Genomic DNA, 27333 nt, shown 5'->3' on the forward strand with positions numbered 1-27333 from the left:
TGGCGTTGCACACGTAACAATTATGTCTTTTCCTTACATGCTGGATGTTGACAAATGTATTGGGAATTATATAGGTATCGTATTTTCATCTTATCTTAGTAAGGTTTGGATTTTGAAATTTGACATTACGGACCTCAATATAACAGTATTATGCCTAGACATACAGCGCAGCAAAACATGAATAAAAGAAGCAAACACGAAAAAAAATCTATTAACGAGGTGCAGAAATTTGCAGCGGATTTTCTGTGCAAAAATGAAGCAGCATTTATTGAATCTGAAAAAAATCCAAACCAAATCCATGCAGATTTTCTTTCGTTTTGCTGCAAATTTAATTAACCTTAGAGTTGCACTAGGTTTTTTACCTAGTTTTTCCTATTTTTTTTTTTTTTTATTATGGAGGAAGGGGGCTCCAAAAGAATATTTCAAATAGGGTGCCATCTGTCCAAAGGCCGGCTCTGCACCCCACTCTCCATCTGAACCTATGTGATCTATGGAATTGTTCTAAACCTAACTTATAGATAATGCAACCAATGTTCTTGTTCCTTAGATTTACAAATCCATCTAGTTATGGTCCGAGGAGGCACTCCCGATCCCCAGCTCCAAGCAGAGCTTAGGAACAGACTCCGTCTACTGGAGAATGACAACAAGGAAGTGGCTGCAGTCTTCTGCGTGAGTTCCAACATATCTAGGATGAAGCCTCTTATGTACTCCCTCTCAATACTCTTAAAGTAGAAGGCAAACTCCAGCAAGGAGACAACATACATTCTTCCAGTCTTCACTTGTGCCCAGATGTAAGCCACCAGTTAATGGTGCATCATTGACGGGATTCTGTCGCCAGGTTCATAAAGTTAGACCCTGAGTTGAGCTCCAAGTCAGAAAGGCGGGCTGCTTCTACCCGCCCGCATCATGCAGACTGACAGCTCTCTCCACTTTTGTGCATAGGGAGAGAGTTGTCACCCTGAATACTTCAGGCTGTCATGGCCCGCCTCCATGACTCGGGGCTCAGCTCAGAGTCAAACTTCACGAACCTGGTGGAAGGATCCCTTTAAGACATGTCACCTCACCTACTTCAGAGTAGGAAATGTGAATGCACCAGAGAAATGTGTTCTAGAGTTATCAGCAGCTTCCTTCATTAGGTGCCCATCATATTTGGGCTATGATTAGCAAACGGTGGAAGTATTAATGATCCTTTGGCCAATTCGAAGCACCCATATTATGTAAATACAGTGCATCCTTTCACAGGTGATAATCACAGCCGCATAATGGAACAAAGAAAACCATTTCGTTTTCACTATCTCGGCTCTCGCCCGTTAATAGTACGAGCAAGAAAAGATAGGACTTACCCTATTGTTTGCCACATGTAGTATTAACTACGTGTGGGAAAGATAAGGCAGGACCCATCTTCCTGCTGTTTTCTTCAAAAACGCGCTATGATGCATAGAGGCGAGCGCAGTTGTGCATACGGCCGTGTGAAGCTGCCCTCAAGCTGAGGCTGGCGTTTTCTGGTGAGCATCCAGTGTTTTTAGGCACTTTTCTGTATTTTTATAAGTTTAGAAAACCCCTTTAATAAACAGTTTGGTTTCTAATTTACTCAGTTTCTTAAAGAAGGACCAGAAAATATTGTCTGTTGCTGTTTTTAGGAGCTGTCAGCTCGACTGCTGTCTATTGAGAGTGATAAGGACTTAATAACTGTGACCTTCAGAACATTTGAAGAGATATGGAAATTTTCTACCTACTATTCCCTTGGTAAGTGAACAATTTTTAGGATTTTTTTATTATGTAAAGAGAGTCAAAATGGCTTTGTATTTATATTATATGATCCTTTGGGTTCATGTATTACAGCTCTAGTTGTAATATGGTCCCTACAGTACCATACCTACATAATATGTTCCCTACAGTATAGAAATGTCTGCCTTTACTTCTATAATGGCAGAAATTTCAGATTCTGTATGAATCCAACAGGAAAATGTGCCTGCCCGGCATACTGGATTACAAATGTTGTGTCCCCTAGAAGTATTGTTTTTAAAGAATCTTCTGACATTATAAAATAAATCACATGCGGCAGATAATGGTGTAAAATGTTTTTTAAAAATTCAGGCTTCCGCTATCCACTATCCTCTCTGGTCCTTGTCTTTCCGATCCCAAAAGAGACTGTATCAGACTGTCATCTGCGTTTCTTTGGTCATGTGACTGCATACTAATCACTGACCTCAGGGGGCATCAGTGCTTGGACGGCACGTGACTGCTGAGGACTGTGATTGGTTGAGCAGTCACATGAGTGATGAATGTCACATGACCACTACCGTCAGCTCCAGGATTGGATGGGAAGGGACTGAAGTAGCAGCGCTGATGGTAGAGGCAGTTAGAAAAGTGTGTATGGCTTATTTTCTATTTTACACAATTATCTGCCCTGTGATTTGTTTTAATGGTTGAAATCCTTTTAAGGAGAGAATATCTCTCTAAGGGCTCACACCTACTTGCGTTTTTTTAACACAATTGTCAATGGGACTTTCTAATGTTAAAAACACATCGCAAGTTTGTGCTTTGCGATTTTTGTGCGATGCGTTTTTAACATTAGAAAGTCCCATTGACAATCTCGTGAAAAAAACGCAGCGATATCGCGTGAAAAAAATGCGCAAGAAAAACACAAGTGTGCAGGAGCCCTAAGGGCTCCTTCATATGGGTGTATTTTTTATCAGTATGTTGTGAGCCAAAACCAGAAGTGGAACGTACAGAGAAAAAGAATAATGGAAAGACTTGTGTTTCTTCCGTATTTTGTACCGCTTCTGGTTTTCGCTCACAAAATACTGAGGAAAAATATGCCGTATGAAGGAGCCCTAATATTGAGTTCTTAATATAATGTACTCTAGCAGATATACTGTACGCACATTAGGGTATATTTTATAGGTACTCATTATCCCAAGCATGAGCGGTGATGCCAGTAGTAAAGCGCATGACAGCTGGGAGCATTGATTGGCTGTGTTGGTCATGTGTTGGCCACTGGGGACCACCAGAACCTACCGCTGAATTAGAGGGAAATCAGAGAGCTATTCTTTGTTATTTCAGAACATTTTCTACTATTTTTATTTTTTAAGAATTATCACTAGTGTAATATCTCATTGTTAAATTGTCTTTACACACAGGGTTCCTGAATCACTGCATGGAGAACATATTTTTAGACCAGTCTTTTTGGCTGACTTCTTGGGACGACGAAGATGCAGGGATTCAAGTCCTGTTGAATGAAGGCTCACTCAGTCACATTTACAAGAGTCTTTTAATGGAGGAAGGTTGGTAAGACTCTCCATAAAAGTACCTCAAGATACTATAATGGGTCAAGTGAGGCCAGTTTCACATCGGAGTTGGGACCTTTGGTCAGAGGTTCCGTCGCAGATCCGGCACAAAATACCAGGAGAAAAAGTGCTGCATACAGCGCTTTTTCTTCCAGTAAAATGTCAGGCAGCTGAGCGGAAACCTTGGGGTCCCTTCAACACTGTTTAGTTCCATCATAGGACGGACCCATTTGGCAATCGGGATTTCCCTTTCCTGCTCCCCAAACGATGCAGGAAAATGGAATTCCTGCTGCAGATGTGAAACCACCCCAACTCCTATCAGTAAAGAATTAGATGCTACATCACTGCCGGTTGCTGAGGCTCTATGAGAAGAATGGACAACATTGAAGTTCTGAAAACTTTTAAGGGAAAAACTCTTTACATCAAAAGTGGAGATCTGGATGGGTCATGAATGTGGTCATGACTTGCTTTAGCCAGAACATATTTGTGCTGTCACTTAGCAAACAACGGGCCAAGGGATTACTCAGTAGGCAGATTTAATTATCTCTAATTATCTGTTTTGGTAGGAGTTTTCCCCTGTGCTCATTGTTGTCCCCACCGAGAATTGGCGTATTATAATGAGCGCCAATGAATAAATAGCATATTGCCGTTCAAACTGACAGAGAATTGCTGATATGAGCACGAATGAGCGCTAGCATGACAGTTTATCCCCATACTCTGAAACATATCTTTCTGTTTGCAAGGTGAAATATGCTGCCGAACATCAAATCATTTTTATTCTGGCATGAAAGATCCAATCAGCCGCCGAATGAGTGTTTGCTTGACACTGGCTGATCGTTAGCATATTAGATGGGCTGATTATTAGAACTGAGCCGAAAAACGCTCAAGTGAATGTTTGCACACAATCCTAGAACCATGTCAAAGGATTTGAATATACATTGTACAAGCAGCTAAAAGGAAATGGGAAGTATCATCTGCTTTGAACTTTGTTGTAGCTCACATAGTTGTCACTTCTCATATCCAAAATTAGTAGTGTTTACTACACAAGCGCTAACTACTGTAAATCTGCCCAGCATAAATTATCTGATATTGCATGCAATGCTTTTTTTCTGTAGGGATGTACCTTGTCCTGTGTTCTGACAACTCTATACAGCAGGCTATGGTTGTCGATGGTACTGTGCAGATAATACAGTCCAGTGGTGCTGCTGAGGGTCTGAATACTCAATGGACAGAGACAGATCCGTCCACAAGTGATGATACAACATTAAGCCCAAGGACTATCACTGAGCCGCTATGTCCATTCCATCAGTAGGTAGCTGCTTCTTTCATCCATTGATTCATTTTATTTCATTCTTAAGCATTCCTCAGTATGGAATTATATGTATCTATATTGTTAAATTTTCTACTCTGAGCACTTGTGCCCAAGTGCTAGGTAACGGGCAGTGGATGCAAAAAGTCAACATGATGCGCTGGGTGGCATCTGTGCAATGTCATTTAGTGCTGGAAATTGAGGGATCTCCTTTAAGTTGTCTTTCAGCCCAGTCAACCTATCAATTTGTATGTGAGGGTATTTAAAGGGAACCTCTCACGATCTTTGAGTACTATATACTAAGGGAGGGAACAGGGAGTCCTGGAAGAGCGGTTTTATACTTGCATACACCAGCAGTGTGACTCTTTTCAGCCCGCTCTGTATAAGCGCTGTCCACCGATCCAATTCCAGAGCTGACAGCAGTGGTCATGTGGCGTTCATTTCTCACGTGACTGCACAGCCAATCACAGCCCTCAGCAATCACTGACCTCGGGGGACATCTGTGCTTGGATGGCATGTGATTGCTAAGGACTGTGATTGGCTGAGCAGGCACGTGAGCAATGAATGCCACATGCCCACTGCTGTCAGCTCTAGAATTGGATGGGGAGGAGTTAAAGCGGCAGTGCTGGATGGCGGAGGTAATTAGAAAAGTGACTGTGGTTTCTTTTCTATTTTACTTGATTATATGCCCCTTGTGATTCATCTCTATGATAGACCGCATGCACAGAGTGGACTGAAAGGAGTCACACTACTGCCACACGCGGGTTTCAGTCGGACACAGCGCAGGAACGAGGTGCCCGGTGAGTATAAAACTGCTCTTTCCAGACTCCCCTTTCCCTGAACTTTCGAAACCCAATACCTTTATTTACATGGCTCAAAAGTTATGATAGGTTCCCTTTAAACTGCCTCCATTGTGCAAAGGATGCTGGTTATACTGGCCAGTGTTCTGCGGACCCGTGTTACGTGGTTCTGTACCCAGTGGACCTGTGCGCAGAGATTCTGTATAAATTAGTTTAGTGCTCAGTTTCCCTGAGTTTTGTGCCTTAGTGCTCCACTTCTCTTCCATGGTCCGTGTCACTTGTTCATATCAGATCTGGAGTCGGCTTCTCTCCTGCAGCAGGGTTACCCTTTTTGGGGCGAGTGCTCTGCTGGAACGACCAGTCTGGTTTAATCTGGTTTGGGTTCAGATGACATCTTGTCACCATTGTAACAGTTTGTTGTAGTAGTCCATTCTAGTCACCTACGTTTGGCCATAGATATCTCGTTCATCAGTCCACCTGTCTGACGCCATGCTTAGCTTTGGAATTAATTGTCTTCCGTTGCACCTGCAAGTGTATTTATATGTGACAGACTGCAAACTGAAGTTTTGCCCTGGGTGAAGGGAAGCCCATCCACAACTCTGCTTAATGTCCTACTTTTGTATTTTTTAGGTGGTTTCTGAAAACAAGTTTTGCTTTTGATATCATAGGCACAGCTAAGTCTGGACGGGGAAATCAGATTGGTAAGTTCAGGACATCATCTTCCGCTTATTACTTCCTCATTGTAACATACAGTACTTACAGGCTACTTCCTCCATGGCAACCATTTTTTAATGCTCCCAATACATCTAAAATGAAAACGGATACTTGGAATTTTGCAAAATGGTCATCATTAGAGATGAGCGAGCACCAAAATGCTCGGGTGCTCGTTACTCGGGATGAAATTTTCGCGATGCTCGAGGTTTCATTTCGAGTAACGAACCCCATTGAAGTCAATGGGCGACCCGAGCATTTTTGTATATCGCCGATGCTCGCTAAGGTTTCCATTTGTGAAAATCTGGGCAATTCAAGAAAGTGATGGGAACGACACAGCAACGGATAGGGCAGGCGAGGGGCTACATGTTGGGCTGCATCTCAAGTTCACAGGTCCCACTATTAAGCCACAATAGCGGCAAGAGTGCCCCCCCCCCTCCCAACAACTTTTACTTCTGAAAAGCCCTCATTAGCAATGCATACCTTAGCTAAGCACCACACTACCTCCAACAAAGCACAATCACTGCCTGCATGACACTCCGCTGCCGCTTCTCCTGGGTTACATGCTGCCCAACCCCCCCCCCCCCTGCACGACCCAGTGTCCACAGCGCACACCAAATTGTCCCTGCGCAGCCTTCAGCTGCCCTCATGCCACGCCACACTCATGTCTATTTATAAGTGCGTCTGCCATGAGGAGGAACCGCAGGCACAAACTGCAGAGGGTTGGCACGGCTAGGCAGCGACCCTCTTTAAAAGGGGCGGGGCGATAGCCCACAATGCTGTACAGAAGCAATGAAAAATATAATCCTGTGCCACCGCATTAATCGCTTTGGTTAATGTGGCTTAATTGGTAACTAGGCCTGGAGGCAGCCCAGTTAAAATAAAAATTGTTGGAGGTGAAAGTTTCAACGCTTTAATGAGTATTGAAACTATAAAAATTGTTTAGAAAAATTATATGACTGAGCCTTGTGGGCCTAAGAAAAATTGCCCGTTCGGCGTGATTTCGTGAGGTTTCAGGAGGAGGAGCAGGAGGAGGAGGAGGAATATTATACACAGATTGATGAAGCAAAAATGTCCCAGTTTTTGATGGTGATAGAGAACGATGCTTCCATCCGCGGGTGCAGCCTACGTATTGCTTAGGTATTGCTGCTGTCCGCTGGTGAAGAAGAGAAGTCTGGGGAAATCCAGGCTTTGTTCATCTTGATGAGTGTTAGCCTGTCGGCACTGTCGGTTGACAGGCGGGTACGCTTATCCGTGATGATTCCCCCAGCCGCACTAAACACCCTCTCTGACAAGACGCTAGCCGCAGGACAAGCAAACACCTCCAGGGCATACAGCGCGAGTTCAGGCCACATGTCCAGCTTCGACACCCAGTAGTTGTAGGGGGCAGAGGCGTCACCGAGGACGGTCGTGCGATCGGCTACGTACTCCCTCACCATCCTTTTACAGTGCTCCCGCCGACTCAGCCGTGACTGGGGAGCGGTGACACAGTTTTGCTGGGGAGCCATAAAGCTGGCAAAGGCCTTGGAGAATGTTCCCCTGCCTGCGCTGTACATGCTGCCTGATCTCTGCGCCTCCCCTGCTACCTGGCCCTCGGAACTGCGCTTTCTGCCACTAGCGCTGTCGGATGGGAAGTTTACCATCAGTTTGTCCACCAGCGCCCTGTGGTATAGCATCATTCTCGAACCCCTTTCCTCTTCGGGTATGAGAGTGGAAAGCTTCTCCTTATACCGTGGGTCGAGCAGTGTGTACACCCAGTAATCCATAGTGGCCAGAATGCGTGTAACGCGAGGGTCACGAGAAAGGCATCCTAACATGAAGTCAGCCATGTGTGCCAGGGTACCTTGTACGCAACACATGGCTGTCCTCACTAGGAAGATCACTTTCAGGATCCTCCTTCTCCTCCTCCTCCGGCCATACACGCTGAAAGGATGACAGGCAAGCAGCATGGGTACCCTCAGCAGTGGGCCAAGCTGTCTCTTCCCCCTCCTCCTCATGCTCCTCCCCCTCCTCCTCCTCCTCAATGCGCTGAGATATAGACATGAGGGTGCTCTGACTATCCAGCGACATGCTGTCTTCCCACGCCTCCGTTTCCGAGTGCAAAGCGTCTGCCTTTATGCTTTGCAGGGAACTTCTCAAGAGGCATAGCAGAGGAATGGTGACGCTAATGATTGCACCATCCCCGCTCACCATCTGGGTAGACTCCTCAAAGTTTCCAATGACCTGGCAGATGTCTGCCAACCAGGCCCACTCTTCTGTAAAGAATTGAGGAGGCTGACTCCCACTACGCCGCCCATGTTGGAGTTGGTATTCCACTATAGCTCTACGCTGCTCATAGAGCCTGGCCAACATGTGGAGTGTAGAGTTCCACCGTGTGGGCACGTCACACAGCAGTCGGTGCACTGGCAGATTAAACCGATGTTGCAGGGTCCGCAGGGTGGCAGCGTCCGTCTTGGAGTTGCGGAAAAGTGCGCTGACCCGGCGCACCTTTCCGAGCAGGTATGACAAGTGTGGGTAGCTTTTCAGAAAGTGCTGAACCACCAAATTAAAGACATGGGCCAGGCATGGCACGTGCATGAGGCTGCCGAGCTGCAGAGCCTCTGTCAGACCCTGCAGCAGTTCGTGGGCCGTGTGCCTCTTCTCTCCTAAGCTAAGTAGTTTCAGCACGGCCTGCTGACGCTTGCCCACCGCTGTGCTTCCACGCCGCGCGACACCGACTGCTGGCGACGTGCTGCTGCTGACACATCTTGATTGCGAGACAGAGGTTGCGTTGGAGGAGGAGGAGGAGGAGGGTGGTTTAGTGGAGGAAGCATACACCGCCGCAGATACCAGCACCGAGCTGGGGCCCGCAATTCTGGGGGTGGGTAGGACGTGAGCGGTCCCAGGCTCTGACTCTGTCCCAGCCTCCACTAAATTCAGCCAATGTGCCGTCAGGGAGATATAGTGGCCCTGCCCGCCTGTGCTTGTCCACGTGTCCGTTGTTAAGTGGACCTTGGCAGTAACCGCGTTGGTGAGGGCGCGTACAATGTTGCGGGAGACGTGGTCGTGCAGGGCTGGGACGGCACATCGGGAAAAGTAGTGGCAACTGGGAACCGAGTAGCGTGGGGCCGCCGCCGCCATCATGCTTTTGAAAGCCTCCGTTTCCACAAGCCTATACAGCAGCATCTCCAGGCTGATGAATTTGGCAATGTGCACGTTTAACGCTTGAGCGTGCGGGTGCGTGGCGGCGTACTTGCGCTTGCGCTCAAACACTGGCGCTAGCGATGTCTGGACGCTGCGCTGAGAGACATTGCTGCATGGGGCCGAGGACAGCGGAGGTGAGGGTGTGGGTGCAGGCCAGGAGACGGTAGTGCCTGTGTCCTCAGAAGGGGGTTGGATCTCAGTGGCAGGTTGGGGCACAGTGGGAGAGGCAGTGGTGCAAACCGGAGGCGGTGAACGGCCTTCGTCCCACCTTGTGGGGTGCTTGGCCATCATATGCCTGCGCATGCTGGTGGTGGTGGCTCCCCGGCTGATCTTGGCGCGACAAAGGTTGCACACCACTGTTCGTCGGTCGTCAGGCGTCTCTGTGAAAAACTGCCACACCGTAGAGCACCTTGACCTCTGCAGGGTGGCATGGCGCGAGGGGGCGCTTTGGGAAACAGTTGGTGGATTATTCGGTCTGGCCCTGCCTCTACCCCTGGCCACCGCACTGACTCGGCCTGTGCCCACACCCTGACTTTGGCCTCCGCGTCCTCACCCGCGTCCACGTCCTCTAGGCCTACCCCTACCCCTCAGCATGCTGTATTACCAGTAGTGCAGAAACAGAACACTGTAATTAAATGTGCCACTTATTGGCCTGTGGTTGGAGGCTGACTTCGCCTACGGAACGCACAGCAGAGCCAGGAAATAATTTTGCGCAAGCCTGCTGTAACACTTAGCTGGCTGCGTATGAATTAGGAGGACAACTACCCCCAGCACAGACCCAGTACACTGAGGACAGTCACAGGCAGCCCAAATAGATTTTTTTTCCCAAATGTTTTTGGAAAGGCCCACTGCCTATATTCAATAAATATGTCTTCTGTCCCTGCCTCACCACCACTACTGGCCCTGGACTATGTATAATTACTGCAGGGCGCAATGCTCTGCACGGCCGATATACAAAAAAAAAAAAATGTGCAACACTGCAAAAAGCAGCCTCCACACTACTGCACACGGTTAGATGTGGCCCTAAGAAGGACCGTTAGGAGTATTTTAGGCTTCAAGAACCCCAACACTCTCCCTATAGCAACTCCAGCAAGACAGCACTTTCCCTAATCTCTGTCAGAACGCATCTGTGGCGAGCCGCGGGAGGGGGCGATTTATATACTCTGGTGACACCTGATCTCGCCAGCCACTCACTGCAGGGGGTGGTATAGGGCTTGAACGTCGCAGGGGGAAGTTGTAATGCCTTCCCTGTCTTTCTATTGGCCAGAAAAGCGCGCTAATGTCTCAGAGATGAAAGTGAAAGTAACCCGAACATCGCGTGGTATCCGTTACGAGTAACGAGCATCTCGAACACGCTAATACTCGAACGAGTATCAAGCTCGGACGAGTACGTTCGCTCATCTCTAGTCATCATGAAACATTACTTACTGTTTTGTGCCCAGGCACTTACACAATACTGGCCAAAGGGTATGGCTTAATGAAGGTTTATTTACTAGGTCTACCAAAAATGTAAAGGGATTTATTTGGGCTAAAACTGTGCCATTACGGGTGCAAAAAATCCTCATGTTTTTGGAAACATTCATACGGCTGCTTTTTCCCCCTATGTGATATTGGAATAGACCTCTGAACCATTGGGCTTGCATCTGTGCTGAATCATTTTCCTATTTCTTGCAGGGAATACATGGGTCAAAGACCCAATCGTCTGGTGTTACTGTGCTGATACTTTCTTGTATCCAGCTCAATTACCAGAATATGTCTTCTTGGGAGGAAGCACTTTCGGTGCTATATAAAAAGAGCTGATATCATTGATTCCTCTACAGTATGTCAAGTGCCCCTGTTACTACCAGTGCAGAACTGAAGTTAGATAGTACCCAGTGCAAAATCCCCCACCCCTCTCGTGATCTGCCAGTATTCTGCTTGTGCAGAAACAGCATATCTACACCAGAACAGCTCAGTGAATAAATACTGTAGCAGAACCAAGCTCATACAATAAATGCAGCAGTAGACCCAAGCTCATAATATAAATAGCACATGAACCAAACTCAGTACATACATACAATACCTGAACCAAGCCCATAACATACATACAGCACCAGAACCAAGCTAAGTACATTAATACATTACCAGGCTTAAACAATTGTGTTAGGGCACAGATGGGCTAACAGCAGTACCTCTGAATATTGGAGGGGGAGAAACAGAACCATGATTCATGTAGTTCCACAAGACGCTGCTGCATGGAAGAAGAAGATCACTTGGCTGGGAGGACCTGAGGGGGCATTCGCCCCCATGCTACATCCGCCTTGTGCTTCACCTACAAGCTAGTTGCCAGTGCCCTGTGTGACTGCACGGGTTGGCCTGCCATGGTTACCTCTTGCTAAAAATGGAGCAATATACTGTATATATAGCATATGACAGGGGCACAGTGAAAGAGGAGTTACTACAGCATTGATCTAGGGTGCCAGGGGGTACCAACAAGTCATTCTGTCTTGTCCGGAGTATTTAGTTACAAGGCTAGAACAACTCTGGGGTATGAGCATAAGTCATAAGTTATTTGCTGTAGCTAATTATATTTTCTCCATAAATCACTTATTATGATTGTCCTCTACATTTGTACGGTGCTGAATAAACGTCATGAATTGTATATACTGGAAATGGAAATATTAGTCATGCACATGATCTTTATATATCTGTTAGTATCTACAGGTTGGGTGGAGGCCATAGAGAATCATGAAAGTGAAGTCCCAGATGAGATCAGCTACCACAGTGGAGACATGATAGAAATAATCACCACTTATATTGAATGCATGGAGTGGTTCGTGGGAAGAAATTTAACCACTGGAAGGGTTGGATTTGTAAAATCCTGTAATATGAAACCTGTTATACCGGACAAAGGGTAAGAAATATGGCAAAAATATAGTGTACCCTTTCATAGAAGAACTATAAAACTTTATGTGTGATCCTGGTATAAGGCGACAGATTGCCTACATACATGCCAACAGCTATACTATGGGCTTCACCAAAACACACAAGAGCACTTATTGAACACTTAGTATGATCCACTGACACTTATTGCATTCTCCCAGTGCGTCCAAATGATAGAGACATCATGATTTAATCAAGATGAGACCACAATTTTATGGAGGTTTCCGCTCCAGATACTGCCTCCCATGGGAGTATGGCCTATGGTGGAAGTCCATGTGGATGTTATTGGGTCTGTATGGGGGCTGTTACCATTCCCAATGGGCAGAGTCAACCTCTGCAGCAATCCTATTCTACACAGTCAGTGGAATGGTGGCATACAGGAGAGGAAGGAACTGGCCTCAAGGGTCATCATGGAGGGGAAACAGGGGCAAATACTCATCAGGACCGAGTCAGGTTGGAGGAGGAGGAGATGGCCTGATGACAACATCCCACCAGGAGAGGGGTCCATTTTGAATGTAGTTATGAACAATGTCAGACTGTAGGATAACACCCCCAAATGGTAACATGGAGTTGTTAACTTATTCACTACATTTCCAGGAGGAATAAGAGAGAAATGGCAAAGCATAGAGTGATAAGAAAAGATGCCCCAGAATTATTTCATGTGGAACAAAATTATGGACTAAAACGGACATGTCAAGAGGGCTGAAAAGGTCCTCTTTAAAGCAAACCTCCGGTCTTAGGTCAAAATTCTGTCCTGAGACCGAAGGGAAGAATATTACTTGTAGTTCTTCTCTGCTAACCCTCCGATCGACTGCTTACGGGTCCCGTTTTCAGCATCCAATGCGCCCACCACATTTTTCTAACTACCTAACGCACATGGTGCACTGCTTTCTGATTGACCAGCACTACTTACATGAGCAGCTGTGGCCAATCAGAGAGCAGGTATAGGGCACTGGTAGTCTAACGCTATCAATGCACTGTGGAAATTAGGTAGCCTGAAGATTGCATTGGCCAGCTTGGACAGCCCAAAAACAGGACCCGGAAAAGGCGGATCAGAGGGCTGTCAGAGAAGACCAATAACAGGTGATATACCCCCTTACCCTTCCGGTCCTGGGACAGAATTTGGTTCCCAAAACCAGAGGGTCTCTTAGTATATTTACTAGGTGACTATGCTGGATCTATTTCTAATTACATTTTCCTGACAGTATTTCCTCCCTCTCATTACCCAGACAGAAGAGCACATACTTTGCCATAGATGACAATGAACTGAGGAGAAAAAACACAGAAGACGACTATGACTTTGAAGCAGCAAAGACTTTACTGCAAAGGATCTCACAATCTGATGTCTGCCATTTGTACAAACTTGGTAAGCCTTGGTAATACAGTAGGCCCCAGCAAGAGGGTGGGTCAGTCCAACTGTCCTTTTTATTGATTACATATGTGTCATAGGCAGTATAGACAACTAATGCCCTTCTGTAGCTGGCACATCTCCTATACTTATTATTCATCCTCCTTAATGGGATTTTATAATATGACCAATTCTGAATTAGAAATGCAGCAACAACAAAATATCTCAGCATATCCATTGGTTGCTAATACCCATAGCCTCATTTTGTATGTATGGAAGTGGTGCATTGATGGGGTATTGCCCTCTGACACATTGATGACATATTTTTTCCTTAAATGTCTGATACATGAAGTTTCTACTTCCATGTGTTGAGACAATCGGGATTCCCTGCTCTCCAATTTGGCACTCTGGACACAAGGAGAGTGCGCCTGTGTATGGCTTTCTCCATTGTAGTATTACAGCTTCCATAAGTGACACAGAGGGTGAAACAGGGGGGAAAAAAAGAACAGTTTTTCACTTTACCTTTACTAATAAAATGTAACAAATAAGTTAATGAAAAACTGAGTCTGGGAATTGTGTAGGAAGCTCTGAAAATAATGTGCTGAAATTAATAACTCCACTCTTGTATTTCATAACAGATCAATTTGAGGAAATACAGATTTGCAGAAGTAAAGGTAAGTTTCCAAAAATGTTATTTCACATATCAAATGTTTTTGATGCAGAGAGAGACTGTTAATGTCTTATCCAGAGGTCTAGTTATATGGAGTGCAAGATTAGCTATTGCCCCTGGACTTGCCGCCTGCGTGAGCTCTACAGCCCCTCTGCCCCATATGAGGAGACCAGTATTGTAAACTATGCATAATAGTTAGAGCCCTGTTTCATATTTTGCATTGGGAGCTCTAAGTTACGCCTCTGGTATTATAAAATATAGTCCAATTAACCAAATTGTCATAAGAATTCAGGAGCTTTACTGCCTTCATCAATACAGCATGTACTTCAATATGCAAAGTGATAATACGTTGGATATGTAGTGTGCAAAGTAGGAGGTTAGGGTCACATTGACTAGTTGTCTTCAACTCTGCTACACTACAATGAAATGTGAGGGTTGATGGTGAGGTGCTGGTCTCTGCTCCCTGGTGTGATGTTAATGTAGTGTGGTGAGATACCCCCAATCCAGTTTCCAAATCCAGACTTGGATTTAAGTCTAGGAAGAACTGAGTCACTGGGTTGTTCTGTCCCTTCTAAAAGTACTCTATTATCTTCAAACTACCAGCTTTAAGTATGACTATTAATACAATATATATTACACCATGAAAATAAGGCAATTACAGGATATAGCACAACTAAAGCAGCATCCTTACAATATATAATACAATTAAATGCAGATATTAAAAGACACATACCCAGTTTTCCCCAGAACTATATTCTTATTATGTAGCGACCATTCTGGGTCATTACAGATATACATCTTGTACACTGCTCAGACATGTAAATATGGTCTCAGCAGGTGGATACTAAGTAGAGATGAGCGAGCACCCAAATGCTCGGGTCCGCATTATTCGAGTTGAGCTTTTCGTAAAATTTGAGAGCTCTACTCGAGTAACGAACCCCATTGGCTACAATGGGAGACTCGAGCATTTTGTATGTGGGACGCCGGGTCCTGAGCTTTTTTTTTTTTTCTCCTTGATCTCGGTCTCCCCTGCCCGCCAAAAAATTTGCCATTGATGCACGCACTGCGTTGCGGCGGGGAGGAGCCAAAACAGGCACGTCACGGCAGGGAGGAGCCAAAAACTGGGGCTATTCACCAGGTTGGTGTTCTTGGGTATGGAACCGATTGCTGTCAGATGCAGACCGCTCCGTTCCCACAGGAGTGGCCTAATGTGGTATTGCAAGCAAAGTTCCCATTCACTTCAACTGGAACTTTGTCTGCAACACCAAGCCTGGCCATTGCAATAGAACGGAGCTGTCTGCTCCCAGCAAAAATCAGCCTCATGCACAACCCACCAAGAAAAATCCCTTATATTCTGTATTTACATACCAGAGAGCAAGTTACACCCAAAGTTCTCAGGCACAACTACCGTCGGACATTGCATGGACACCCAATGCGGGATATTGCACTTTTACATGTTATTATCTCATCGAAGAATCAGACAAGAGTAGGGCATGCAGCGATTTTTCAAACTCAGACTATTGGTTGTGTGAATGAACCCATTCAAATAAGCTGGTTGTTTACCGTGCAAATTCTGTGCTTCTCGGACTCAGACAGAAATTGCACAGAATAATTGTCCATGTGAATACAGCCCAAGGCCGTTGCAAGCCTTATCCTGGACACCAAACATGTTGAATCGCATACACAGAAATAAATATTGTTCTACCTTGTTTCAATTATAAAATGCTTTCTGCGTACTTTAGAGGAAAGTCTTAATATAGGCAACACATTTTACATATTTGTAATACTAATTAAGATTTTGCTGCTTACATTTTAGAAAATTTACATGCAACATCAAGTAACGATACCAATGATCTAAAAGAAAAGTTGGAGACATTTCTGAGCGTGCCCGCCATGTCTGCACATTGCTTGGTTACCTCCAGTGACTTACAAGATACGAGTTCTATTCCTTCCCAAATCCAGACCACTCTTGATGAAGAGGAGGACCCAAACTTCTGTATTTGTGTAGAAGAGGAGAATCACGACTCATTACAACCTTTGCTCATATTTCTAAACAGTGAACAGTATCAACCAAGCTTCAAAAAGCTTTATCATGTCTCATATGCATTCTTACAAACCTCATTTCATGGATACAACGAAGAAGAAGAGCTGGTTCGCTACCTTAGTATAGCAAGAGGAACAGCTAAGAAGTCTTGTATGAAATGGGCTCTGGCAAGAATTTGCTTTCTTCTGGGCAGGCTCTGCACCAAGAAAAACAAGTTTTCCCAAGCTCGTGTTTACTTTGAAGAAGCCATGGGAGTTATTAATGGGGATTTCTCTGATATTTTCCTTTTGGCCACTGTCCACATGAACCTCAATGCCATTTACTTAAAACAAAAATTGAAGGACAAAAGTTGTCAAATGATCGACAAGTCTTCATCCTTACTCCTCGGACTACAAAACTATGTAAGCAGCACAGACATGGAATGCACAATTCTGAAATATGCCATGAAAAAAGCAATATTGAGTCAAGATCTTAAGAGTGAAATAAAAGTGTGTCAACTTCTGGCCAAGACTTTCATTGACTTGAGAAAACACAACGAGGCTTTGCCATTCATGGAGAGGTTACAAGCCTTGGACAACTCAATGGACTCTAGTGAGAGTTTTTCATCAGGGTATTACTTCCAGTTGGCTGATATTTATACTAAAAAGTGTTTGCCACACTTGACTTTAAGCTGCGTTAAAGTTGCTTCTCAGACATCTTGTAGCATCATGGACTCTTTGAGAAGGATTAGCTACATCATAGAAAATTCTTCTAAGCCTTGTGGAGTGAAAAGGCAGAGGCAGATATTTCCATCTCAAGTTGCATATCATCTAAAGCATGCCCTTAAATCAGTGGTCACCGAGGAAAACCAGGAGCTCTGCTGCTTCATATATCTGAGCTTATCGGACATGTGCTCAAGTCACCGGCTGTACAAAGAGGCTCAGTCATATATCATGAAGGCAATGGACACTGTACCTATGGATATGAAGCACAGGGTAGACTTCTTGGTATCACTTGCTTGGCTCTACATGCTTGAAGGAGAGAACAGTGTTGCTCTTGATATATTGAATAGAGTGGTAGTATTACCTAACTGTACACAACACCAGCTTGGGATTGCACACAACCTTGTTGGTATTGCTCTAAGAGGAGGAGGCAAAATTCAAGAAGCTGCTAGACACTACTGCATAGCTTTGCAGATCTCACGGGAGATGGACAATTTGCAGAATCAGGCAGCAGTGCTGGCTAACTTTGGCATGTTATTCTTGCACTTAAATGCTCGGATTCTGGCAGAAGTGTTCTTGGTTAAATCTGTGACTCTTTATTCTGGACTTCCAATGATGGAAAATGGTGCTAATTTTATATATGTCTTATTAATGCTTGGAAACTACTGTATCACAGGAGGTCTTAAAGAAGAGGGAAGATCGTATTATGAATGGGCGCTTCTTATTGCAATGGCAACAAATCATTTGGAAGGTAAGTTATAATAATGTGATTTAACAATGATGTTAAGTCATGCAAATAATCCTCCAGTTCTAGACAAAATGCTGTCCTGAGACTGGAGTGGAAGAGGGGGTATATAATCTGCAGCTCTTCTCTGCTGTCCCTCCGATGCCCCAGTTCTTGGTCCTGCTTTTGACAGTGCAAGATTACAGACACAATCTTCTGACTACTTAATCCTCATAGTTCATTGATCGTGTTAGACTACCAATAGACTATACCTGCTCACAGATTGGCCAGAGCTGCTCATGTGACCAGCACTGATCAATCAGAAAGCTGTGCACAGTGGTCATTTTGTAGTTAGAAAAATGCTGCAACCATCTTGGACAGCTAAAATCAGCGCCCAAAATTGGCAAATTGAAGGGGTGGCCGAGAACAAGTGTAGGTAATATACCCTCTCCCTCTCCTGTCCCAGGACATAATTTTGTCTTGAAACCAGAAGGTCGTTTTACTGACCAAATCTTATTAGGACACTTTCCATTTAATCCTAAAACACAGGTCTACAGAAGAATACAACCATCTTACATGAGATCACAGCTAAAAAAAAAAAAGATTACTAACCTTGCAACCCCCAAAGGGGCTGTCCCACAAAAGAAAGTTATCCCTATCTACACCATAAGGGATGACTTGCTGAATTGTGGGGTTCCAACCATTGGGGTCCACAATGATCCTAAGAATGGTGGGCCAGGGGGATCCACAATAAAAGCAGTGACAATTACACATGCCCACGGTCTCTTTATTCATGTCAATGAGATCTTCGAGGATAGCGCTCAGCAGGGATTTAAAGGGGTTGTACCAGAATTAACTTTTATCACCTATTCATGGGATAGATGATAAAAGTCTGATCGGCGGAGATCGCACAACTGAAACCCCCGCCGATCCTAAGAATGAGGGTCATCGCGGCCATTGCTCCATTCAGTGTGACAGAAAAATGACCCCACTGTCGAGGGGGACACAGGTTGTGGGTTGGTGGCGAAATCCCCACTGATCAGACTTAAATCATAGGAATAGGTAATAAAAGTTAATTCTGATACAACCCCTTTAAATAAATACATTTTCAAGACATTTGGAATCTTTTCCCAAAAAACATCAATGGAATCTCCCTTCTTCTGCACTATAATATGTTCTACACATGTAGATAGGTTTGACTGGTGGCTCTCAGGACTTGTATCCTGAGACACCTACAATATTCTTCTTCAAATTGAGTTTCTTACTAGAACGGATGCACAATATTTGATATAAACTGGATTAATAGCCTGTGTTATACTTTCAAAGAAGAACCTGCTCACCAAGAAATAGATGTTGAGTATTTTGATGATGTATAAGTGTACCCAACTCTTTTTTGGACAGGTCAGCTTCGTGCCGTCCAGCTCTTATGCCATTTTTACAACACGCTTGTAGTTAATGAGGCCCAGTGCATTATTTATAATGAATACCAGCTGTCCTTAGCCAAGAACGCGTCTGACAAAGTATTGGAGGGTCAAGTGCTCGAAACAATTAGCCAGCTGTATTTATCTCTAGGTACAGAAAGGTAAGTGGAGCTGTAAAAGTACAAATAAATATATTTCCCTCTAATTTATCATACATGTCATAACTAATAGTGGAAATTCCAGTTCTAACAATGGTGAGGATGTGGATGAAATAAAGTAAACGGTAGAGTGGGGGAGACTTCTAGAACTTCATTTTGTCACATGAGATATGACTAGTTTGCAATACTGTGGGTAACAAGTCTCAGATATGAAGACAGAACTAAACCAGTAACAGGTTATGTGGCTCTTTTAGTACCAAGCATGGTAAAGTACAGAAGACTATACGGGTGAGTTAATCAGAACTGCCCTAATTGGATTGTTTTGTGAAGTGGAGCACCCGCCCTAAAAAGAGTGACCCCACTACATGAAAGAAACCAGAGATTAAACTGGCTACTACTGCACTAACCACTAAATTAGAGACTAAATGGACCAAAAAGTATAAAGCTTGCTAAAAAACTACTTTTGAACACTAGAATAACCATAAATTATACTAGAGAAAACTTAAAGGAGATGTCCCGCGCCGAAACGGGTTTTTTTTTTTTTAAACCCCCCCCCCCGTTCGGCGCGAGACAACCCCGATGCAGGGGTTAAAAAAACCACCCGCACAGCGCTTACCTGAATCCCGGCGGTCCGGCGTCTTCATACTCACCTGCTGAAGATGGCCGCCGGGATCCTCTGTCTTCATGGACCGCAGGGCTTCTGTGCGGTCCATTGCCGATTCCAGCCTCCTGATTGGCTGGAATCGGCACGTGACGGGGCGGAGCTACACGGAGCTACACGGAGCCCCATAGAGAAGAGGAGAAGACCCGGACTGCGCAAGCGCGGCTAATTTGGCCATCGGAGGGCGAAAATTAGTCGGCACCATGGAGACGAGGACGCTAGCAACGGAGCAGGTAAGTATAAAACTTTTGATAACTTCTGTATGGCTCATAATTAATGCACAATGTACATTACAAAGTACATTATTATGGCCATGCAGAAGTGTATAGACCCACTTGCTGCCTCGGGACAACCCCTTTAAGCACAATGTGTGGCCAGTAAAAAAACAGTATAACTGCTGCCCTGAGAACTCAGAGACTGGTTTATTTATTTTACAGTTACAGATGATAGGATGACTAGATTAAAAGACAACCTAGCCAGCCTATCAATGCTGGCATCAGAGGGAGTTGTTACTCCCTCGGTGTCCAGTGCTGAATGACAACACATGAGCCACCCGGCGCATCACATGGTCCGAAGTGCCATGCTGACATCGCCCTTGACCCAACAGAGAACCCAGAAGTCATGGCACTGACAAGTTTCCACCCTATTCATCCAGAGAAACCTCTAAAAAACACAAAACAAACCAAAAAAACAACAACACATAAGTCATAAGCCGATCTCCCATAACGCTGACAAAGATGCTTCCTTAATGAGCCAAATGAGAAGTCTGCCCTTACATTGTTTTGACATTTTAGTCCATTGATCTTTGGTAGTTTATTTTTTTTCAACATATCTGATTGTTGCCTCTTACATCGGTCTAGAGCCTGTAGATCAGCGCTGGAATATACCAAAAGAAGTCTGGGAATTTTTATCGATCTTCAATCTAAAGAGAGAGAAGCCTACGCTTGGTTAATGGCTGGGAAGATTTATCATATCCTGGGCCAGAATGAGTTGGTGGATCTGTATATCCAGGTATCTATTGTACATAGAACATGGAGAAAGGAAAAGTTCTCTTCTCTATACTTTTTCTTCACTTCTGGTTCTCCTTGTTAGACTGGAGTACCCGGGGCGCACCAGTAAACCTAATTATGGAGGCCAACTGTACAGATAAGAAAAGGCAGGACCTAGGAAGGGAGGATAGTGGCCGGCTTCCCGATGCACCTAGATGTCATCTCAGCCAACCTATATAAACAAACTAGTCAGTTTCTTATATGGATGTATGGGTTGGCTGATATGCTGCCTATCTGTGTGTACGACTTGTGCAGAGGGTGAGGGACTGCGGCCCCACTCCTGACTCAGGACCCACCGGGGATTCACCTGTAGGCCAGTCTGAGCCTGATCATACTCCCTTAAGATTTGTCCTTGTCTTTTCTGCACTACTCTTTTTCTCCTTTGAAACATGACTTCATCACCATCTTACCTTCTTGACATGCCATTTTGAACGCTCAATTGTCTCATTGGCCAGTAAAGCGACCCTCCGCACCTGAAGAATCAAAGATGGCCGCGTAGCTTCTTTGACTCCATGACACAGACTGTATTAGCATGCATCATTAGTATAAGACACTACACCGGCTTTGGTTGTCCAATGCCACCCACATAAGTAGTGCTGCCAGCAGAGTAGCGTGCAGTGTCTTAGATGCATACTATACAGAGTGTACATCAGGTAGTCACAGGAGCAGTGGAGCCATCTTTGTTTGTCCAGTACCGGAGGCTTGCTTTAAGTAGTTCTCCATAGATACAAGATATTTTTTATAGGTCAGATACTTCAATCTTTCTTCTAATGAACACTTCCCTATAGATTTAACTTTTCCCATTATTTCTATATGGACCTATGTAGTGGGGTCTGTGGAAAATTGTGACCCACCTGCAGATTTATGTAGGACATCATCCCTTGCTTTCCATGATGGCTATTATGTATATATGATGCAACATATTAATGAAGAATAATCTCATTTTCAGGTAGCTCAGAATGCCGCTCTGTGTACGGGTGATCCACAACTAGGCATGCAACTGTATGAAGCTAGTGGAGATATATTCTTCAATGGAGCCAGTGACAGAAATAAGGCAACAACCTTCTACAGGGTGTGTATAAAATAATTTTCTTCGTTATTGCATGATGTACTGGACAACTGGGATATTTCCTTCCCAGAACGATATTTGGAGATAAGTTATAGAGTAATTGCATTAAACCATGACCAGGACCACTATTGACCTCATATAGCAGCCACATATTGGAGAAGTGGACATGTATTGAGCTGGTGTTCTCAACTGAAGCCTATGAGAGTTATGGAGCAGATATGCAAAAGAGGACCGCACCCACGAGGTATATTTGCTGCAAATCGTGTAATAATCTTAAATGGTGGTTCATGAGACTGGTTATCATCTAAGACATGTATTTTCTAGTAATTAAGGTCTCCGTCCAGCAGGGGGAGATAGAACCTTTAGTATATGATCTCTGTATTACGATACTTTACCATGGTTTCTATTAATATTAGTAGGAGAGCACATTTTTTTTGCATAATTTGCAAAACAGTATAATATTTTCCAGCCATAGGATAGAATGGGAGAAATGATTCACATACTGTTCTCCCAAAATCATCAAGAAGTAATATATAACATGCAAAATCAATTCACCTAATGAATGGTGAACCGTCTGATACATTGCTGGAAAGCAAACTGGGAAAAAGATTCGCTCAAGTGCTATTGATGAGGATGTCAGAATTAAACTAGTTTCAAAAGAGCGTATAGTAACACGTCTATATAATGCAAATGGATGTCATCATTGCTTGATCCGTATTTGCCTTCTTGTTTGCTGTCCTTGGTTTTATTTTCTACTCAGTACCCTGTTCCCCTGAAAATAAGACATACCCTGAAAATAAGACATAGCATTATTTTCCAGAATTTTTGAGGATGCAAAATGATTTTTCAGGCTTTTTGAGGATGCTTGAAATATAAGCCCTACTCCAAAATTAAGCCCTGCTAACAGTTAATTTAAAAAGTCAATTTAAATAGTGTCCAGGCAGCTATACCTGTAAAAAAGTTAAACCTTTTTGAACAAAAATTAATATAAGACACTGTCTTATTTTCGGGGAAACACGGTACATACAGATCCGTAATTAGCCAATAGGAAATAATACCAATAAATGCAAATACAGAGGCAAAAAGTGACAAAAAATAGTGTATGCTCCTTTTTTAAAACACAGCCGTGAAGCATACGGTCATGTAAGTAAGGCTGCCTGCAGACGTCCGGGTCGGATCTCACTGTGAGAATTCTCGCAGCGGGCCCCGACCTGCACCCCTGCAGGGAACAGTGTGGCTCTCACCTGCTTCTGCGGCTCTCTGACGTGCTGGCTGGACGGCGCATGCGCAGAGCGGAGCCGGCGCCCCGGGAGTGACATTTCTGTGCGGGCCTCTGCAAGACCCGTACAGAACTAGAGCATGCTGCGATTTGTTTTCCGCGTGTGATTTCACGCGGACAAATCGCGGCCGTCTGCCTAGGATTGCGTTTTCGAATGTAATCCTATGGCAGCGTCCACGGGCGGAAATTCTGTGGGAAATCCCGCCGTGGAATTTCCACCCATGTGCAGGGGGCCTAAATAGGTTTACATTAGCTCTGTGTTACGGTCTGCAAAACACGGCCAAATACGGAGTAAGATTACGCTTGTCTGAAAGCAGCCTAAATCTGCATTATCTGACATATGATATGTGACTTACCCTTTAGGACTGTGCTCTGCCACTTGCTGTGAAGACCGAGAATGTGACGGCCGAGCTGCGACTATGCAACAAACTTGCAGAGCTATTGGTGAGCATGGAAAACTACCAGGAAGCACTGGAACATGCCAAAATGGCGCTGGCCCTGAGCGTCAATCTAGGTAAAAAAAACAACACTTTTTTTTACAATTCTGCAAATATGTAAATAGCAACATCCACGATAATAGACAGGACATGACTGTACTGTCACAGTAATGCTATAGACTTCTGCCTAATAGTTACTAGTGACAAGTAACAGAACTACTATACTCCATTCTATAAGCCCCATTCATTTTCTGTAACTACCCTAAAGGGGGAATATACTAAAGTCACGTGTATAGTATCACATTATGCTATGTATGAATGTAGCCAAATGGTTTATTCACACGTGTGTGATTAAAGGGGTTGTCCTACTTCTACCTGTTTTTCTGCAGGAAGCAGACAGCTCCGTACATTGCGTAGTGCCCTGGGTTGGTACTGGAGATTGAGCCCCATTCACTTCAATAGCACAAAGCCTGCAGTACCAACCTGGGCCACTGTACAGTGTATGGTGCTGTCTGCTTCCTGCATCAAAACAGTTGGAAGTGTGATAACCGCTTTATTATCCGTGTGCTGTCTGTGTGTCCAGTAGACAGCACACAGACCCATAATAGTCATGTAGGCTTATCTACACATGCGCATTCCGGACGGCCGATATTACACGGGCCAGAAAATATAGGTCTGGATCTATCTTTTGGCTGAAGTATGTCGGCCGGTCCCATAGACTCCTATGGGAGTCTCGAGAGCTGCCGGACAGTCTGAATCCACCCTGAATCTTAGGTGGGAAGATTTAAGGAGACTGAGCAAGATTAGTTAAACATGGCTGCTCTTTTCCAGAAACAGTGCCACACCTCGTCCTTAGGGCTCCTTCACACGAGCGATGCAATTTTCAGCTGCAATGCGAACAGAAATCACATGAACAGGAGGCAGCCGAGACCAAGTCGCAGCTGCATCACCCGTTTTAACGCCCGTTCAGACAGGCCGGTGCGGCGTATATACGCTGCAGCCCCGAATACCGTTGGATAGGGGTAGAGAGTTTAGCTCTGTTAAACTACCACCCCCTTTCCGCCCCTTGCCGACTTCCAGCAAGGGGAGGGAGCAGGAGCTAGTGTGCTAATCTTCTGCCCCGCCGACAAGGGGCAGGGAGGTAGAGGGAGTTTAGCTTCTTTCACACGAGCGCATATCGGCCGGCCGATATGTGCTGTGATCTGATGCATTGGGCGTATTTCTGAGAGGTAAAAATGCCCAGCCAAGCCAATATACCGCTGAGTGTTTTTACGTCAGGCCAAAAGATACTCCTGGAACAATCTTTTGGGCCGGAATATGACTGCTGCTGCATGGGCTCCTATGGGAGCCCATGGCAGCGGGCGTAGGTGGGAGGGAGTTTAGCAGCATGGCTACTAAACTCCCTCCCTCTGTTCTGCATCCCCCCCATGCAGGCTCACCTGTCGTTCTACCTGCTCATTCTGTTCAATGGGAGGGGGTGGAGGCAGGGGCAGAGCTAAGCACCAGCCCACGCCACCTCCTTCCATTGATGGCTATAGACAAGGGGTGGGATGTGGGCGGTTGCCCCTTGCCATCAATGGGAGGGGGCGGTGTCGATCGGAGCTAAGCTCCACACCTGTCCCGCCCCCTCCCATTGCACAGAACGAGCGGGGAGGAACGAGAGGTGAGCCTGCGATGGGGAGGGAGGGGAAATGGGCAATTGTCTGGTGAGCTCTGTGCATTTGCGCTGGAATCACCAGGCCATATGAATGGGTGCACAAACCTTTGATTTGTGCGCCCGTTCACCAGACTTTTCATCCCCAATGTAGCATATATTGTTGTTGTTTATAAGGCAAAGTTAATTTTAATTAACTTCATTCTTTGGATAAAAATTGCAGCATGTTCTATTTTTTGGTGTTCCCTTGCAATGCCTTGCCCATTGTTTTCAATGGGACCTTAAAGACATTGCGTGGCACTCGCATCCTGTGCGATATGAGGTTTCCCATTGAAATCAATGATGCAAGGCATTTTGGAATGAAAAGCTCCTCGCAGCTGCGTGAAGAATGCACGTTGGCAAGCATGATATCAGGCAGAGTTTCTCAGCCCGATGCTGCGCTCACCCGTGTGAATTTAGCGTAAGAAAAAGGAAAGCTAATAAGGAAAAGGAACTAAAAATGAAAAAAAATTAACAGAAGGAAAAAAAATGATTTTCTCTTTTTGTTCCTTTTCTTTCTTTCTTTTTACAAGAATGAAAAAGGAGAAAAAAGATGAAGACTAGAGATGAGCGAATGTACTTTGTTCGGGCGGTTTTGCACTCGAGCACTACTTTTTCCGAGTAACTGACTACTCGGACGAAAAGATTCGGGGGGGCGGTGTGGTGGAGCGGGGGGTAGCAGTGGGGAACAGGGGGGAGCTCTCTCTCTCCCCCCCCACTCCCCCGCTCACCCCCGACTCCCCCCGAATCTTTTCGTCCGAGTAGTCAGTTACTCGGAAAAAGCGGTGCTTGAGTGCAAAAACGCCCGAAACAAGTATGTTCGCTCATCTCTAATGAAGACTTTTAGAGGGTTGTTAAGTGGAACCACCTTGAGCTTCAGGTGGACGCAAAACTGAACGTTTTACAAAGTTTAACTCAAACTATGTTAATTTGACACGTCAGAATACTTCTTTAGTTGCAGTAATAAATCTCTCCTGACATGTGATATGCTGTACAATCAGCGCTATAATACTCTCTATTGAATCACTAAGGCTGGTACTACTGTTATAGTTTTCATGTAATATTCCTCTCCAGCTAGGATTCCTGATTAATGCTATTCGCACTGTTCCATTAACTAATGACATGATTGATAAGGCTGTTATTACATGAGTGTAAGTAGCTGCCACTAACGCTTGTGACTTACCAATAATTGCAGTGCTGCTGTTACTAGTCTGGGGGCAGCCCGGCAATTAAGGGGGAATAGGAAGTGTTAACAGCACTGGAGAAGTAGTGTCCTAATTGTCAGCTCCTTGGTAATAGTGGGAGGTCTGTCTGTCATTCCAGGAAATCAGCTGAATGAACGGGTCTCGTATCACAGATTAGGCGGGATTTACAGCCACCTGAAGCAGTCAGAACTCGCAGAGCATTTCTACCTGAAGGCGCTTTCTCTCTGTTCATCTCCCCTGGAACTGGAAGAGGAGTCAGTTTACTACATGAAAGTTTACCAGGTCCTGGGGGACATCATATTCTACGACCTGAAGGTGAGAGCACAAACAGACTGGGAACACTCTCAAACCTTTACCCGCTCACTTATCTACTAAATAACCAATACTTACAACTTCTTGTTTCTGCCAATTGTGGGGTAGGCCACAGCTTTTATTTATTAACGGATATCAAAACTTTATTGAAAAACTTTCTTGAAAAACTTTATTGAAAAACTGTCCATGCTGTCCGTATGCTAAAACTTTAAAGTCCGTAAACAGTCCACTGAGGACGTTTGTAAGCCCCGTTCCTTCGGCTTGCAAACCCTCCTCTACTTCCTCCCAGCATGGACAAAAAATCCGGGCCAACACAGCTGTGACAACTTCCAACGATAATCCTTCAT

General features: G+C 44.8%; 1 protein-coding gene across 2 annotated transcripts in view; it reads left to right on the top strand.

Annotated features, from left to right (window-relative positions):
• Positions 1–27333, top strand: part of SH3TC1 (SH3 domain and tetratricopeptide repeats 1) — a 55228-nt gene that overhangs the window by 18361 nt on the left and 9534 nt on the right. Inside the window, exons 4-17 of one of the 2 annotated variants that reach the window (XM_066573332.1) lie at positions 548–669; positions 1641–1746; positions 3144–3287; positions 4406–4598; positions 6030–6100; positions 11988–12186; positions 13421–13581; positions 14202–14237; positions 16050–17729; positions 19104–19284; positions 20803–20953; positions 21941–22063; positions 23703–23853; positions 26793–26989. In XM_066573332.1, the coding sequence (XP_066429429.1) occupies positions 548–669; positions 1641–1746; positions 3144–3287; positions 4406–4598; positions 6030–6100; positions 11988–12186; positions 13421–13581; positions 14202–14237; positions 16050–17729; positions 19104–19284; positions 20803–20953; positions 21941–22063; positions 23703–23853; positions 26793–26989 (3515 nt within the window). The remainder of the gene's footprint in view (positions 1–547; positions 670–1640; positions 1747–3143; positions 3288–4405; positions 4599–6029; positions 6101–11987; positions 12187–13420; positions 13582–14201; positions 14238–16049; positions 17730–19103; positions 19285–20802; positions 20954–21940; positions 22064–23702; positions 23854–26792; positions 26990–27333) is intronic. The other variant, XM_066573333.1, reaches the window with a different exon arrangement.

Source organism: Eleutherodactylus coqui, chromosome 7 (genome assembly GCF_035609145.1).
Source record: "Eleutherodactylus coqui strain aEleCoq1 chromosome 7, aEleCoq1.hap1, whole genome shotgun sequence".
Lineage (NCBI taxonomy): Eukaryota > Metazoa > Chordata > Amphibia > Anura > Eleutherodactylidae > Eleutherodactylus > Eleutherodactylus coqui.